The sequence below is a fragment of the Simochromis diagramma genome, unplaced genomic scaffold (assembly GCF_900408965.1).
Source record: "Simochromis diagramma unplaced genomic scaffold, fSimDia1.1 OVJJ01000602.1, whole genome shotgun sequence".
In the NCBI taxonomy this organism is placed as follows: Eukaryota; Metazoa; Chordata; class Actinopteri; order Cichliformes; family Cichlidae; genus Simochromis; species Simochromis diagramma.
The window spans coordinates 4,304,851-4,323,204 of NW_024387040.1; the positions used below are offsets into that span (position 1 = coordinate 4,304,851).

General features: G+C 43.0%; 1 protein-coding gene across 11 annotated transcripts in view; it reads left to right on the forward strand.

The window, feature by feature from the left end:
• The window catches only part of ncoa2 (nuclear receptor coactivator 2), a 64,568-nt gene that overhangs the window by 28,115 nt on the left and 18,099 nt on the right, over window positions 1-18,354 (forward strand). For all 11 annotated transcript variants that reach the window (XM_040043666.1, XM_040043665.1, XM_040043663.1 and 8 more), the window contains 8 exons: window positions 5,400-5,507; window positions 6,427-6,599; window positions 9,700-9,803; window positions 12,382-12,559; window positions 13,924-14,112; window positions 16,281-16,382; window positions 17,670-17,810; window positions 17,988-18,135. In XM_040043666.1, coding sequence (XP_039899600.1) covers window positions 5,419-5,507; window positions 6,427-6,599; window positions 9,700-9,803; window positions 12,382-12,559; window positions 13,924-14,112; window positions 16,281-16,382; window positions 17,670-17,810; window positions 17,988-18,135 — 1,124 coding nt within the window. In that variant the 5' untranslated portion in view covers window positions 5,400-5,418. The remainder of the gene's footprint in view (window positions 1-5,399; window positions 5,508-6,426; window positions 6,600-9,699; window positions 9,804-12,381; window positions 12,560-13,923; window positions 14,113-16,280; window positions 16,383-17,669; window positions 17,811-17,987; window positions 18,136-18,354) is intronic.

An 18,354-nucleotide genomic window follows, 5' to 3' on the forward strand; every position in this document is an offset into this window, starting at 1 on the left:
TGATGCGATCTCCTGTGTGTGGAATCTAAAGACCTTTGTGATGTTAAATTGCGAAGCTTTTTACGTTCAGGGAAACGGGGTGGTCATGGCGGCACATGAACGTCAATCACTCGCCAAAAAGTAGTAATCTGCTGTCACTCAAAAACACAAAGTCCAATCTCTCCCAAAGGTCGCAGGCGTGATGAGACTCGACCTCGGAAATGTTTGTTATGCCCTTTGTCAATAATGGTTATGGCGCCACCTAGTGGGACAACTATAATCATAATTGAATGAGATGAAATGTTAGCTGGTGATTAATTGCATGAATTCCATCAATGTGACATCAGATCGGACGTGCTGGTTTTAGGTGTTGGGCAGTGGCTCGACGCGCCGGGGGTGCGAGGGCCCTCATAACGCTGCTTGCAGCTTTAATTATTATTATTATTATTATTCACCCCAAACAAGGGCCTTTTTGAGGGCCTAAACATGCTCAAAAACTCATGAAATTTTGCACACATGCCAGGTCTGGTGAAAAATTTTGTATTTTAATGGTTTTACATATGAGCACTGGGAAATGGCTCTAGAGCGCCACCTATGCCTTGTTAAATGCAGCCCTACGACCACATCGTTTGAGCTACATGTATGAAATTTGGCACACATGTGTATCATGCCGAGTCGAACAAAAAAGTCTGTGGGCCCATTGACGCAAACCCAACAGGAAGTCCGCCATTTTGGATTGAAGGTGACATTTTGGCTCTGATTTTACCGTTTCCATGCCTTGTACTTTAACGAACTCCTCCTTGGGATTTGGTCCTATAAACTTCAAATTTGGACAGTGTCAACTACACCCTTGTGCCATGTTAAATTGCGGAGCTTTTGAGTTTTCACAATACTATGAGGCCGTGGCGCCATGGCGAATTTCGATGACTCGCCATGAAAATCTTATTGCCTCTCATTTTGTCATACATTTTCTGACCTTGACCAAAGTGAACACATATGATAAGGCTCCACCCCTGAACATATTTCAACTGCCATATTTGACATCAAGGACAGCGCCACCTAGTGGGAACAGGAAATGTCATGTTTTACACTTTGGGGTACAGTATAGTGATGGGTGACATCTGCAGCCTCAAATTTCTCCAGGAAAGCCTTAAGGAGTTGGTCTTGGGTTACAGTGAAAACTGTGAGTTTTCGCGAAAGGGTGTGACCCCAGCAGCATGGCGAACTTTGATGTCACGCCATGAAGAAACAAATTAGTATAACTCAATGAAATCCAGTCTGATCAGTACCAGACTTTACAGGCATGATGTCAGACCCGCCCTGAACAGATTGATGTGCCCATTGTCGGAAATACGGACAGCGCCACCTAGTGGGAACAGGAAATGTCATGGCTTTAATTTTGTTGTACTGATTTTCACAGGTTCATCGTGGCCACCTCAAAAGCGGTGAATATCACCATCAGTCCCTCGTGATGCTTCAGTGCAAAAATTGTGACTTTAAACTGAACGGCGCACCCTGGTGGCAACGCGGTTCACCATGAAAGATGAAGTGGCTTTTGAGGGGCTTGGAAAGTTTATAGAGGCTTGAAATTTGGCACACACCTCCAAATGGATGAAGACTTTGTTGTCATGTGATCATTTTCATTGAATAGCGCGAAATGGCTCCACAGCGCCCCCTACAATATTTCAAAATATCAGCCCCTGCTCTGTGTTCTATGTATGAGTCTGAAACCTGGTAAGCTTATAGGAGATATCAAGATGTACAAAAAAGTCTCTTGGTGCAATATCCCAAATCCAACAGGAAGTCAGCCATTTTAAAATTAATGTGCAATTTTGGCAACATTTTCCCCTCTTTTCAGGCACCGTTCTTTGACGAACTCCTCCAAGGGATTTCATCAGATTGATGCAATCTCCTGTGTGTGGAATCTAAAGACCTTTGTGATGTTAAATTGCGAAGCTTTTTACGTTCAGGGAAACGGGGTGGTCATGGCGGCACGTGGAGTTTCAATCACTCGCCAAAAAGCAGTAATCTGCTGTCACTCAAAAACACAATGTCCAATCTCTCCCAAAGCTCATAGGCGTGATGAGACTCCAGCTCGGAAATGTTTGTTATGCCATTTGTACATAATGGTTAGAGTGCCACCTAGTGGAATGACTAACTAATCATGAATGAATGAGTTGAAATGTTAGCTGGTGGTTAAATGCATGAATTCCATCAATGTGACATCAGATCGGAGGTGCTGGTTTTAGGTGTTGGGCGTGGCTCGACGCGCTGGGGGTGCGAGGGCCCTCATAACGCTGCTTGCAGCTTTAATTTGGTTTTGTGTTTTTTGGGGTTGATTTTAATGTAAATTTGCTCGGCTAATGTTTTCTCAGGATGGTGGTGCATGAGATGAGCCCTCTTGTTGCTACTATTCCCTGACTATTTTTAATTTATTTAATGAAATACCAATATTTGGTGTCTGTGTATTGTTACAGTATCGCCATGTAAAATTCCACAACACTATTTTGTTTTTTATTTGTTGATTTCCCCCCCCACTCCAATCATAATATACAATATAGATAAAAACATGTACATGTGTGCTAATTTGGTGGTGCAACTCCTAATTGCGTAGGAAGAGTTCATGGAGAGGCCCAAATTTTGTGTATGGGCACACTTCTCTTTTCAATTTCACTTTCTTACTCCAGTGGACATGTGGTATGACCAGCTGAGGTACTATCCGTCAGTTCTGTAGCTCTTTTGGCTTGTGAAGAATATTTGTTTAGAAGTGGCCCAGCTCTCTTTTATTGTGACTGTGCGAATCTTGGCAAAACCTGCTTGGTCTTACACAGATGTCACACTGTGTATGACTAACATAAGGTAGCTTGTAATGAGTGATGGACCATATGTCTCAACTTACAGCACTAATGAACTAAATGAGCTGACAGCTTGATGAACTGAACATTTGATAGATGCCTTCCAGAATATGCCAATCACTCCCCTACATAATGAGGTTACTCTCTTATGCGGTCATTAATCTGTGTTGAGTCTCATCAGCCCTGTTATTGCAGAGTTTAACATAGCCTGCATTAAAATATCATTTAGTCCAATTAAATTGTTTTGAATTGCACTTCTCCCCTCGTGCTACTACCTAGTCTGCTACAAGCAAAATGCAAGTATGGTGTTAAATTATTTATTTATTTATGTATTTATTTATTTTTTTAATTGAATAAAGCATATGCATATGGGAAGTCGGTAAGGATCACGGCAGAGTCGTTAGGCATAGCCATCCCTGCATTTGGAACTATAACTGTGATGTTCTGTGTTACCTCTGTCATCATAATCGTCTACATCACTTCAGGTCTGGGGGATGGGGATAAGAATTTATCATGCCAGAGACACACTTGGGGAGCATGCCACTATTCGCTTCCTTCATACCTACTGTGTCCAAGAGCATTTAAGCTTTGAGGAGCTCTTCCCGAGGGGGTGATGTTGATAATTAAGTCAAATCTTAGCTCCCATATAGTAAGTACTAACACCAGTGCCCAGCTGTTTATAGCTGCCCTGGGAACCAGAGCATTCTCCAGGATTAGAAATCCTTTCCTAGTTTGCCCATGTGAAGATCAGAGCCCTCCCCCAGCAACAAAAATGGCCTACCAGCCTGCTTGCCAGGGTGTCTGGCTGTCTGTATTGGTGTCATTGAGACGTGCCTTCTACATCCAGTCTCTCTTATTTGTCTCAACGTACAATGACCCATCATTACTGCCATGTCAAGGAGACGGAAGCAACCAATCATATCTGGCCTCACGGGGCTGGTGGAGCCAATCAGGTCTAGAATTCCCATGGTAACTTGTGCCTGAAAGCCAGGGCACAGCCAATCGGAGCAGAGAGTGCCACTTAGCTATTAGGGTTTAATTGCCTGTTTCCGTTGTCATTAATAAAAGTTGTAACCTCTCTTTTTAGAGACTGTTATACGTTCAGTGAACAGCACAGTGCCTCGGCATGAAAGCAGCCTAATGGCATTTGAAAGAGCGTAACACAAGGGCACATGCACAGTGACGTTTGTGTGTCATGCTCTGTTCATTCACTGTACAGGCCAACAACAGTGCTCAAGTCGCTTGTCAACCGAATGTCTTTTACCCTTCAGATTCTCCTCTGTCTCTCTGGCCAATCATGACTGCTTCATCCATTTGTGCACAGACCCTACCATTAGCTTAAAGTAGGTCATTTCAGGCCAGGAGGGAGCCAGACTCAAGTTTGCATGGTCACTTTCTCTCCTTTTAGTTTAGCCTGCTTCTGACGAGCTTTTCCTTTCCACTCTGCTCTACATTGTGTTGTTTTCTGCTCTGTTCTTCCTTATGTAATGGCTGAGCAGTAAAGCGGCGTGTGTGTGTATGTCATAGCCGTTTCCATGGTTAGAGTGGCTGAGAGCGTAGAACAACACAGCATGCCCCAATCTTGGGCACTGTAGTGAGGAAAGACTTTTCCATTTTCTTTCTCCAGGTTTGCCTGTTTCTTAGTCTTAATTGCCTTTAACCTCCCCTCCTTTGCTCTGTCAAACTCCGAAAGCAGAAAAAGGTGTAGTTAATCATGTTGCATGAGCCAACGCAATGTTGTTGTTTTTTTAATGCATTTTTTTTTTTATAAAGAAGGATATCCTTTTATGTTGAAACCCAAGTCCATTAGGCACCATCAGATGTTCAGATCAGGTGGTAATTAATAAGACATTACTCTGATCAATAATTGATTGTCTTTCATTTAGTGGCAGCCTATGGTTGCTTTCAGGGTTGGAGTAAAAGCAGCATTCAAAACGTGTTGGCATGTAGGGTTTGAGACAAATTCAGCAAAGTCTCAGCTTCCTTGTCAGTTCTGATAACACAAAACGGTCACAACATGATTTCTTACTCACTAAAAATCTTACAGTCTGTTCCATAAGTTCAGAGAGAACAGGCAAGATATGATTCCTGCATTTACATTTTAAGCGACTCTTACAAACCAATGTGAAGCATTCTCAGAGGCACTTAAACAAAGAACACATGTTGTCATTGTAAACCCACTCTGCTCTTAATGTGCGCCAGCTTTGCTTTGGTTTTGTGTAACAAATGGGTTTTTCTTGGTACATGGTTGAGCGTGCAGTCTGGTGCTGTGGGCAAGGTGCTGTGTTCTCATTTCAGTCTCTCTAGGGAGAGCTCCACCATCAGAGAGAAATGATTGAATCTCTTTCTCTGCTCCATTTTCACTCATTTCTCCTGGAGTGGATCTGCCTGTGCCCCCAGCACATTGTAGAGTGTGCGTGTGTTGTATGCAGATTCCGATGTTGGCATGTATACAGGCCAGCATGGGTGTTCTTCACATTATATAGCGGCCTATGCTTGTAGTGCTGAAGCATTTCTTTCAAATGTAAAACTCTTCTTTTGTGCCTCTTTGTGTTCATTTTCCAGACGCTGATATGCATTGAGGATGAGTGGAGTCGGCGAAAACTCATCTGACCCTGGCAGGGCAGAGTCACGGAAACGCAAAGAATGTTCTGCTGAACTTCTTGGACCCAGGTATTTGGTCCCTTTAGGAGTTATGTTTTTGACATTTCTGCGAGTTTTTGCTGTGTACAGTTAAATGTAATGTGGGGCAAAGTAGTTATCATGCACTAAAGGTCAGATCCAGTTTTAGTCGGTCCACACAAATGAGTAACGACTTTGCAAAGTTGTCCGGTTCACAATCTCCTGCACACCTTTTTCTTTAACCTATTGTAGCATAAATGGAGTCGACCTGATTTATTAGCAGGCTGATAATATCGGCCTATATTAGCTATTTGCCAATCTATCGGTATCTGCATTTATAACTGTTAATGAAGGAAAAGACAAGAGAAACACCCTTCAGCTGACTGATGCTGAATAGTTTGTGGACCAGAGGGCACTCTGCAGTTTCCCAATCACAAACACAGCCACCTGCTGACTGAGCAGAGTCTGGCAAATCAGAACGTAAATAAATAACTATATAGATCCAATGTGGGGGAAATGTTTGTTTCATGTGTACGAAAGAGAAAAATATTGGCCGACATATTGAAATAAAGAGTTTTTAAGTCGGCAAGAATGTTAAAAATCCTATATTTAATCGGGCTCTAAGTGTAATATTGGCTTACCCTTGTGCCATGTTAGCAGCGTGAAAGCTCCTAGAAGGATGAATTGACACTAGTGTTGACTCTCCTCGATGCCTCAGTAGATATATTGCACTGTCAGTGTGCTGTCATTTGGCAGCTTTCAAAATGAGAGGCCTCTTCAGCTCTACTCAGGAAAAATGTGTGGACACTGGAACCCTGGTGTAGTTTTATAGATGGATGGACTTTGCTACCCTGGAGCTGTTTGATGCACTTCCACTCTCTTGAACCTTTAGCCATCAATCTGTATCGCCCGTGTTGTGTTACTGCTGTCCTCAGTGCAGTTTCTCACCCTTCTGTTTTTGTCTCTGCAGTCCCAAACGGAGCAACGAGAAGCGTAACCGCGAGCACGAGAACAAATACATCGAAGAGCTCGCCGAGCTGATCTTCGCCAACTTCAACGACATCGACAACTTCAATGTCAAACCTGACAAATGTGCAATCCTGAAGGAAACTGTGAAACAAATCAGGCAAATAAAGGAGCAAGGTACAAATGGCAGCCTCTAATATTTTTGAAACGTGATACTTTGTTGCAGAAACAATCAAGAATCCCTACAGTGCAACAGCGAAAGGAATACGGAGTTATTTGAGCTGTTTATTTTATTTTATTTTTTTATTTCTTTATTCCCATGAAGTTCTGTAATTTTCCCCTTTCAGCTTTTTTTATGTCATAAAGCCCAGTTTTATACCATGGCTAACCTTAGTGAAAACACGTCAGTGGCTTTGACACAGCTGCAAATCGAATTCGTTGCTGTGTTCTTAGTTGTGCTTTTAAAGTTCGACACAGCTTCCACGGGTGGCTTTGTGTTGACAGAAATCTCAGATCTGATGGCATAAATATTATGATTTGGGATCTGTTTCATACACAGTAACTGGTGTTCTTATTAAAGAGCAGCACAATTGATTTAATGTTCCCTCCAACACTCCATCATACAATGTGGATGAGCCAGAGCAGTTTTTTTATTTCTTTTTTTTGTTGGCTGCCAGTCTTTCCCAGGAGCGCTCTGAGCCAGAACATCAGGCAAATCGATCAGCATGTTTGGTTGTACTCGCTGCTGCCTCTTTGTGTGTGTGTGTGTGTGTGTGTGTGTGTCTGTAAGTAGGGGTCTTTAGTAAGTGGTAGAACACTTAAAGCTTTTAAAAAAAACAGGGCTTCTTCTCTTGCTTCAATTTGAAGGAACGTGCTGATCTTAAATGTTTTACCGTCGCACAGCCGAAAAAACAGCCGAGTGGCTGGTAGACAAAGAGTGGCCCACTCGAGGTGTGTATGAATCAGACCAGCTGATGATGTCATCATGTTTTGTGACTCACAAAGCCAACTGTTATGTAATGGTGATGCAAAAATCACAATCAAATTCTTGCTAGTGTCTGTTGCTCCCACCCCCTTTTGTGATGTCTTATTCTGTGCTGCCTTCTTTTCTACCTCCAACACTTCCTCTCTGCATTATCATCTTTTTTCTTTCTTTCTTTCTTTTTTTTTTTTTTTAACCCTTTTGCTATAATGACATCCTCTGCCTGACTCTCAAGGCAAAACATTTTAGTACAGAAGGAACCCCTGAGGGAAGGGCTAAATTTTCCTATTCTGCTTTGTCCTCCATACGTCAGCGGCCACGTAGATGAACCTTTTGTGTGTGTGTGTGTGTGTGTGTGTGTGTGTGTAGTTAAAGCAGGAAGCTACTGCATCTCATCCTGCACAAGTGAAACGGGGATGCTGTGAGCTTATGTTATGTCCTACTGTTATTTGCTTTTCATTGCACCTCATGTGTTTAATGTGATCTGAAACAGAGGTGTAGTTATTTTTTAGTAGTATATTTTTTTTTTTCTGTTGTCCACATTTAGTTTACTTTCTGCTTATAGCGACAATATTACATGTATTCAAATACACTTATGTGACTTAATATCTCTCTCTGATTGGTGACTTCCTGTAGAGATGTGCCATGTGGTGAAGATGGCCTTTGGAAAAAGGAACGAGAAAAAAAAAAAAAGCAATGAATTCATCCCTGTTTGTTCCTCTCACACTGTCTGCGTACATTTTCCACCCTGATTTGGAAACTGGTTGCAATTTTCTGCGTGTCTTTTCTCTTTCCAGCTTGTTGCACCTTCACAGACAATATGTGGAGAAATATGCTTATAGAGCCTTTAGAATAATGGCATAGCCAAGAGTTTTACAGCTTTTTTTTTTTTCTTTCTTTAACACTCCGTGTTGGCAGGAGCACCCAGTTAAGACTCATAAAAACTGTGGACTGGGGTCTGTGTAGCTGCTAAGCTGAGCCTAGTACATTATTTATTCCAATATTCAAAATATAAAAATAAACTCTGAGCAAATTGTTAAATATCTGAAAGAAGGAACAGTATATAGCAAATGTCTTGTTAGTTGTGTGTTAAGCAGCAATTGTTACCCAACTGGTCAGTCCCTCTCTGTGTCTGGCACAGTTCCACAGTTCTCCAGACAGAAAGGCAGGGAGGGCCGCACTGACACTGAGTGATGGGTCTGCACCCAGGGCAGCTGTGCTGGTCTACAGGGCCCCGCTGGGCCCGGAGAGGCCCTGCTGATGCGCACATCATTAATGCTGAAAGAGATGAATTTGTGTCTGTGCGATGGTGCACAAACCCACAAAGCCAAGGGAACCCTGCATTTGCTTTCACCCTTCCAAAAAGAAAATACAAGGGACGGGATAATTTTGTTTGATTCTTACCACAATATTTATTCACCATATGGTCAGCCTGCTTCTTGGCATCGTGCGAAAGCAACATGCCCCCCCCCCCCCCCAAAAAAAAAAAAAAAGAAGAAGCCAGAAACGACGACAACAACAAAAAACCCAATGATATTCCGCCTCACATCATCATCTCTAAAAGTAGGGCAGCCTACGCTTTGAACATAAGGCTTCTCTGCATGGTTATTAACCCACTCAAACGGACACATGCATCGCATTATAGCACAGGTACAGGAGCTTACAGGATATTTATATTTATTTATGTTTTGTTTTTTTTAAGTGGATTTTGATTGGACATAAGATGAAAACAGTAGTAAATTATAAGCCATACGCATCTATGTGCTCAGTAATTCATACTCTCCATATCCATTAATAGAAAATCAACAGGAGTATTGACTGCTACAACTTGTTTTCCAATTTGGAACAACATTGCTTGGACACCATCAATGCTTAATTGTTTCCATATTGGCCTTTTTTGTTTGTTTGTTTGTCAGGGCTTTGGCATAACAGAGTAATCTAAACAGTGACTGCCCCCCACAAGGCAGCTGTGTGCTCTAACACACCTTTCGCACTGTGCTGCTGCTCTGTGCTTCGGTGTGAGCCATGGCCACATGGTTTCACAAAGGGGACCGATGTGTTTGCTTTGCAGCAGCATGGATACCTGTTAAAAGACTCGTCAGTGGCTGACCTCTTTTATAGTATGTGGGTTAGTTTCAGAGGAAAAGTAAAGTTGTTTGTTTCAGCCTTTTCTTTTTCCATGTTTGACAGTACAGTATGTTACAGTTTTCTTTTTTTTTAGTAACTTCCTCATTGTGAAACAGTAAGGAGCCCTGACACAGTCTCTTAAATTTTTACTAACTTCGCTTTTAACAGAAAAAGCTGCAGCAGCAAACGAGGAGGAGGTGCAGAAGGCTGACGTCTCATCAACAGGCCAAAGTGTGATCGACAAAGACGCCTTGGGACCAATGATGCTGGAGGTGGGTGCACGGCCTTTTCCTCCTTACTCATAGCGCCATATGTGAAGAAAATGTTATGAAATGCCAGACTCGTGCAGACTCGTACCCCACACTCCACTCATTTGCTACCACTCACACAGGAGATGCTCTCCTCTTTAAATCATGATTGCTATATAAAGTGTCCCATCTACAGAGAACAATTAGAAACGAGCCAGCCGTGGTTGTGTGTGAGCGTTGCGGAGTTAAAGCTGCCAGCATCTTGTATCCGCCCCTGATTGGCTATAAATCACAAGCGGGCCAATGGGCCCCGTTGTACCACGAAGGACCACTGGAGTGCTTACATATAATAGGAAAGAAAGCAACAGCCTGGCGGATGAATCAGTCCATTGAGCCTGTCCTCTCACTCACTTCCTCCCTCCCTTTCTCTCTCCTGCTTGTTCAGTTCTCTTTCCTCTCTGTCTCTCCCCCCCCCCATCTTCTCTTCCTTCGCCTCTAGATCTGTCCTGTCATGGAATATTTATAGCTCTCCTGGTCCAGCGTCACTGAATCGACATACTAACTCGCAGCTAAATATAGACCAGTGCAGCCTGCAAGCTTTCCCATCTGTCAGCAGCCCCAAAACACAGCGATCGGCCATTCACACCCGCTCCGCTCTAGCCATGTCCCCGTCCGCCAGCCCAGGCTAATTACAGTGTGCTCTGCGGAGTATGGCTGTCGGCAGGAAATGCACCCACGCGCCCCATGACCCTCCTTCAAGGCCTTCTGCTGCCCACTCTCATGCCAACTCAAAGACGGACAAGGCTGTGAAGAAACATTAGTGTGCTGTTGTTTTAACCTTCTGGGAGCAGTCTTCTTCTGTCACATGATTTATTGTGGCATGTAGTTTGCATCCTTGCTAGCCCACGCGGTACAGAGGCTGTTGTGTGTTTCATGCATATTTTTACCTCTACCAACAAAGTGTTAAGCATCACTGTCATACAGTACTAGAGGCATGTTTGAATTGCTTTAAGACAGAAATGTAGAAAATGGCTAATATTAAGCGAGAATTTATGAGAAGAGAGAACTCTGGTTGCAAAGCACTGCTCAGATTTAAATAATCCAGAGAAATTCCCAGATTCCTACCCTGCTGCAATTCATTACCTGCTGTGTAGCAATATTTAATCATATGTGAAAACAATAGGTTCTATGATATCACTCACAATGTATTTATTCAGGCTTTATTAATTTGTAGTTGCTGTAGAAATGTCTCTAGTGTTTATATTTAGTATTTAGGGAGGGTGTTTCAAATTAAGGTATTGGCTAAGAACATTATGCAAGAGTGTCTGGAGGAAGGCAGGCGTTGGCACTAGAGTGTTTGCTCTGTTTTTGTTTGCCCTACTTGTGCAGTTCATGGCCTTTCTTCATGCAGACTGGACTTACACAACCGTGTTGCATTTTGGAACAGCTCTGCTTCATGCAGTGATAGATGAGATCTCCTTAATCTATTTTCAGATCGTGCTGTGTTAAGGCGTGCAAAGGAAAACTTTCTTCTCAACATGATCATGTGTTCCTGGGATATGGGTTTGCTACATCCAGACTTGTCGGTTCACTGTAGATTTGTTAGGAAGTGTAGTTTGAGACATATACACTGTAGTTATAGATGAGCAAGGATGCCAAAAACCCAACACGATACAAAATAAACATTTACGTTATAAATCCTCTTGCTACCCATTGAACAATTCATGTGACCCTACACGCTGACAAGTGTGTGTGTAGTGTAGATAATGTTTATTTAAGCTGAGGTGAGACACCTTGAGAAGAGTCTCTTGCGTCTTATCTTGACATCAACTTTACAGCGTTACAAGCAGCAGAATTCCCTTTTTAAGAGCTCCCGGTGATTTGATGGCCTAATTGACACCACCTTGTGTGTAATGGCTGACCTGGGGCTGTATTCTTTCAATTAAGTACTGCTCCTCCTTCACATCCGCCCGTCTCTGCAGGCACATGCTTTTATCCTGCTTTTTATCAGCCACAGCGATGGTGAGCGTCTGTGGGAGTGATCATGTACCCGGCACATGGCGTACTAATCGTTCCTCTTCAGACACAACTAGTACATGTGTCGGCTGTCATGGGGATGTTAGCATCAGCAGTCGTTGGAGTTTTTAGATAAACTGCGCCTTCACTGAGTCGCCTGGCATTATCTGTGAGATCATAGAGGTAACAGTGCATTAGATGATGTTGCGGAAAATAACCAGACGTGGCGAGATTTCCTTTTTTGTTAGGGAGTTGTGGAAGTATTGCGTATTGTAGAATTTGCCATGATTTGTGCCAACATTTTTGTGCTGTATAAGCATTCTTGCTGGAGCACACTAATCACATCTCAGGCACAGTAGGCGCAAATAGAACATCCCTAATGATAATGAGCTAACGAGCTAATTGGTAATTAAGTTACAATAAGACAAACAAACAATAGAATTCAGTAGAATATACATCTTTCTCTGCATCTGTTTGTGGAGTTTATATGCTTAAAACTGGATATCCTGACCATTAACCAGTGAAAGAAAAATGACCCAGTCCATAGTGAACAAACTTCTGAACTGTCTTTTTTTTAATCCTCCAGGCTCTGGATGGCTTCTTCTTTGTGGTGAACATGGAGGGTAACATTGTGTTCGTGTCAGAGAACGTGACCCAGTACCTGCGCTACAACCAGGAGGAGCTGATGAACACCAGTGTCTACAGCGTGCTGCATGTCGGGGATCATGCTGAGTTCATCAAGAACCTGCTGCCTAAATCCCTCGGTTGGTTCAGAGATTGTTTTTTCCCTTTTTTTTTTCCTTTTTTTCTTCTTCTTGCTGTCAGTTTCTGTCTCACTGTGTCTCTTTTAGTCCATGTCCCTCGCTTTTCCTGACTTTGCATGTATGTCCTTTGTGCTGTGCTTCCGCTGCCTCTTAACACCCTCGCCTCTCTCGTTCTCCTTATTCAAACAGGTATGTTGTAGGTGGCTGTTGTTGCAGTGATGTCAGATTAATTAAAACATTTAAACGGTCACGGTCAGAAAGCATTTGATTCAGCTGTTTAACAGAGACTTTTAGGATGCTGCAAAAACCTATAGGTTCTTCATTTTTCCCTTTTGCTGACGCTCAGCCCAAACATTTGCTCGCACTCTTCCTCCCTCCCTTTTCAGCTAATTAACTTCCTTTTTTTGGCTTCTCTCCCCTGTCAGCAGCATCGTGCGCCTCCTATATTTCCATTTCATGTCCTTCCTTCTCCTTCTCTTCACTTATTTGTGTCATTCTCTCTTTCTCTGCCACGAACGCTCACCAAGTTCCTATTTTCATGTTCTCACTTTCCCATTTTTTAGCCCACACACGGAAAACATTGCATTTATCCTCACCTTACTCCATTTATTCTATCACGTAAGATAGAATTTACTTTCATAGCCGCGGCCATTTAACATCCTGCCTCTGCATGACTTCCGCACGAGAGGTGATTTTTGATCTGTGCCGTTGGAGCTCATCAGGAGCTCGAAGTTCTCCTCTCCTTCTCTCGTGGCGCTTCGGATTGAGGTCTGAGTACCCAGCCCATCTGGGTGGGAGAGCAGCGCAGAGCGAAGCACCCTGGAAACGATCAGTGGGCTGTGTCCCAGATACTGGGAGATTATCAATGCACTGAATGAGATCACAAACCAGATGGAGTGTGATGGGAGTTAGAGTGAACAGAGTGGCGTGTGTGACTATACGTTTCTTTCTTTGTGTGCACGTACGCGCACGGCCGCTTACACATGTGTGTGCCCTTTCTGGTGTGTTTGCTCGCGCCTGTGTAAGTGTTGGAGAGAAGAAGAAAGATTGGCAATGATGTTTTACAGGACATGCATATGGAGGCCTGGCTGTGATGCATAGCTGTGGATAGATGGCGCAGGGCTCAGGGTTCCAACTGCTCATTATGACTGATCTCTACCCAGCAACAACCCTCTCTTTTTTACACTTTTTCTGCCTTCATTCTCTCTGTCTTGCTCTCATTATGTCTTTCACTTGCAGCGTGGTAGCCTCTCTTGGCTCGCTCGTTGCAGCTCCCATTCTCCGCGTTCTGTTGTTCAGTTTTTGCTGCAGTACAATTTGCTTAAAAAAAAATCTCCTGTTCCCTTTCCTCCCCCTCGATTTAGTAAATGGTGTCCCGTGGTCCAGCGAGGGTCCAAGAAGGAACAGCCACACTTTCAACTGCCGAATGCTGGTCAATCCACACGGCGAGAGCCAGGAAGAGCCCCACGAGCACGAGCCGCAGCAGCAGAAATATGAGACCATGCAGTGTTTTGCCGTTTCGGAGCCCAAGTCCATCAAGGAGGAAGGAGACGGTATGCAAGGAGGGAAAAACGGAGACTAAAGTGGCACCCTATGAAACACACTTAAGCATTTCCTACTAGGCACAATTGCGTTGAATGTTATAGTTTGCTTTGATTAAGTCTAAACCATTTGCAGTAACCTTGTTAAATAGTTTTATAGTATGATTAGGTTCCAAGAGCGAGAAAATAATATAGCCTGAAGTACAAAGGTGTTTGAATCATCGGTGGAAGCATTTTAACATTCAGCAACCTGACCCTTTTAGAAATTGCACACACTTATGTCAGCACGTTAAAACACTTCACAGAGGACTGAAAGACCTCTTCAGAAAGTAATTCAATTAAAACTGACAGTTTGCTTTGGAGCGTTCAATTAAAAAGCAAACAAAAGCAAGGATTTGTCTACTCTTATAACATTAGACTGAATTCTGCCCTCTTCAGTGGAGAGCTGAGTCGAGGTGAGCGGGATCAGACTTTTTTTTAAGTAGTGTAAAGATATAGACACACCATCGACAAAACCTGGAGAAAGAAAATAAGAAAGCTTGCTTGTCTTTAAGAAACGCTGGTTGCCACCCAATGTAAAATCATTTAAAGTAATAATCAGCTGCTAGTCATTCATAGGGCGTTGATTGTTGACCATTATCTGTCTTATAACTGGATTTGTATAGCCAAATGATGAAGAGCAGTGCTGCTGCCACTCAACTTACACCCATGAAAAGTTAAGTGACACAAGGGAGACGGGAGGTTGGGCAGCTGTCATTAAAGCTCATCTATAATTCATGTACATCCCTTCCAAACCTGGGCCTATGACTCCAAGGGAACCATGTGCTTTAACCATGTAATGCAACAGCAAAAGCAGTCATTCAGTACTTTTCACAACAGCTTAAACACAACAACAGAATACAAACAAACTCGACACATTTGGGAGCATTTGTGTGTAAAGAAAGAAGAGGAATTTGTGTTAGCTTCTTGTATAAACATCTGCTTGCCTTTCCAGGGAAGCGATTTTAAATTGTATGTTGTTTCTGCTCTGCTTTCGGAGTTCAGTCACTGAGAGGTCACAGGGCTATTCCAGTGGTATTCAAGGCTTTAGATGGGAGCATGAGATGCTGAAGAGTGTAAAATTCCATTACAAACTACCTTTAGCCAGAATATTTCAGGACTTATGATTGTACAGCGGCCTAAATCCCTTTTGTTCAAAGGCTATATTGTCAATCTTTAACTCAGCGTCAAATTAAAACAATAAGCAAATTTTTCACTCCAAATCTAGTTAGAGCCTTTTCCCCTACTCTCTGGCTTGCTTTTTGTGCACCAGCTGTTTGCCAGCCATACTTTGGCAAGTAGGCCAAATAGGACTCGGGCCAGAGGTGTGCCAGTGTTTGTGTGTACTGAAGTGGCTAAGCAAGATGAGTGGTTACCAGTGCAGGAATCTGTCCAGCTATAGACAGAAACAGGGGGAATGGAGGCGATGGAAAGCAAGAAATTAATGTAGATTCACAGATTTGAGGGTCGGACCACCCAAGAGGCTTTTTAATAGGACTGTGTGTGCGTGTGTGTGTGTTTGTGTGTGTGTGTTAGTTCTGGCATGCATTCATTTACAAGAAACGTGTATGGGAGTGTGGGTATTACTGGCACCGAAAAGTTAGATGGCAGACTTTTTGGGGTCACCCCAGTCCTGGACTTGGCAGTGTCATATTTGCCATCAGTCAGTCAGCGCTTCACACACACACAGACTTTAATGTTGAGCCAGGAGAGGTGTCATCAGTGTTAGATGTTCCTGCAGGTGAGAGTAGCCAGAGATGGGCATTCAAGCTCGCTTACACACATGTGTGCACACACACACACACACGCCTTCAAAGGTCACACTTCATCATTTCCCTTGCCAGCGATAGCTGCTCCTCCTCATGAAAGGAGCGGAGCCCTGATCCCCATGCTCATTAATAACTGTATTAATTATGCTGCCTGGGAATAACATGCATTTCATTTTCTTTCCCTCCCTCTGTCTCTATCATTTACACCCCATCCCTCCCCTCTCTCCCATCCCTTCCCCCTTTCACCTCTTCTGTTTATCTCCCTGTTTTTGTTTTTTTTGTTATATACTCCATCTCCTATTTTCTTTCCTGTGCTATTCTGTTTTCTCTTTCTGAGTTTTTAATTATTATTATTTTATTTATTTTTTTTAGACTTTCAGTCGTGCCTGATTTGTGTAGCTCGCAGAGTGCCAACGAAGGAAAGACCCATGCTTCCCACGCACGAGAGCTTCACTACACGTCAGGACCTACAAGGTACACGAACATGTCAGCCGGCAGTGAACTACAAACCGCTGTTCACAGAAAACTTTGCTCTTGATTTTTTTATTGCCTCTTTGTTTTAGCATAGCATCTTTCCATATGTGGCTTTTCAAATAAAACTTGGCCCTGCATCAAAAGAATGGTGTAACGATTCTAGTAAGGCAAAGTTCCAGCAGTACCTTATTTGATGTCAACAGCTTGTAAATCACTTTGCACTACAGTTAGGGATTCAAAGAATATTATATCCTCGGTAAAGATCCTTAGGATTGAACAACTTAGTAGACCCAGCTTCCTACCACAGGCTGCTCTCTGGGAGGTAAAGTACCTGCCTGAACGCTGGCACACAGACACAGACAGCTGTTTGTGTTTCACCTGGTCTTTGATGTACCCGTACCACTTGTGTGGCACAGACACACACACACACACACACACACACACACACACACACACACACACACACACACACACACACACACACACACTTAGTCACTCATGTATAGTAATTTACTGTGGTTTCCCACACAGACCTCAGTAGCCATGCATCTAGGCAGGGCTATTATTTATTTGCCTCTTTATTTGGACTGCACAATTTTAAATAATTGCCGTGATTTGTTTTATTCTAGATTGACAGCATTATTTTTCTCTCATATTTTGCTGAAAGTACTGCCTCTACATTCTTGTTATGCCTACAAGAGCTTCTTGGACATGGTGCGGAGCTGTGAATAGTTCTATTATGGATGCTAGTTTGACAAGTCTTTAGTCAGTCCCTATGGCTGTCATTCAAGCAGCAGTGTGCTTGTCACCCTTTCAAATGCATCATACTTTCATTTAAATTGCATTCCAGTGAGGGACGACTGTTACACTGCTGTGACTGTGTTTACACACGCAGCATGAGAGTACTTGTTGGGCTCTAAAGATAGTTGAGGCTGAGCTGCCCTGAACTCATTACCTGCTGTAATGAGTGTCTAAATGGTGGTCTTTTTAAATTTATACTGACAGCACTTGTAATTGTATTTCCATGTCTAATCCTATATAGTCAGGACCTTCTATTCTGTTTACTAACACAGAAGCCATTTCTAACGTTGGGTAAGCTGTAATTAGAATGTAAACAAAGATTTATAATGTATTCTTTAAGTAATATTAAACCACTGAGATCCTGGCCGAGTCAACAGAAGAGACATTTATTTTTAATGTCGACATTAAATCTTTACATTTGTGTATGTCAACCGAAATGCTTTCCTTTATGACTAAGATCTCTCTAATCCCGTACTGTGTGCTTAGGTAAGATAACATCCCTAGATACCAGTCTGCTACGAGCATCCATGAAGCCGGGCTGGGAAGATCTTGTGAGGCGCTGCATCCAAAGGTTCCACCTACAGAATGATGGAGAGATGTCTTTTGCAAAGAGACACCAGCAGGAAGGTAATTCCATTAACTATGAGGACAATCGTGTTTAATTTTTTGCTCTGGATATTAGAGTCATTGTGGATGGCTGCATTAGCATGAAACGGTTGTTTAAAGAGGGGCTGCAGCCACATTAAGGAAATGGTCAAATGAAAAGTGTTATTTTGCCATCAATGTGTGTACATGTGTGCCTAGTGCTCCGACACGGCCAGGCGTTCAGCCCCATCTATCGGTTCTCCCTCTCTGACGGAACCATCGTCTCAGCCCACACCAAGAGCAAACTGGTACGCTCGTCTGCCACCAACGAACCTCAGCTCTACATGTCCCTGCACATCCTACAGAGGTATGTCCTACCTGCTCCACGTGAGTCAAAAAGACTGACATAAACCCGAGGCATCAACTTGCTAGCATGTTTTGTCCTGTGAGTTCCCTGCAGCACTGCCTGTTGGCTTCATGGAAATTGTGAGGATGGCACGGTTTTCAAAATATGTGCTTCCAAGTGTTCTTGGTCAAAATCAGACAGCGATATGTTACACCCCCCCAAAGAGAAACAAAACCAGAA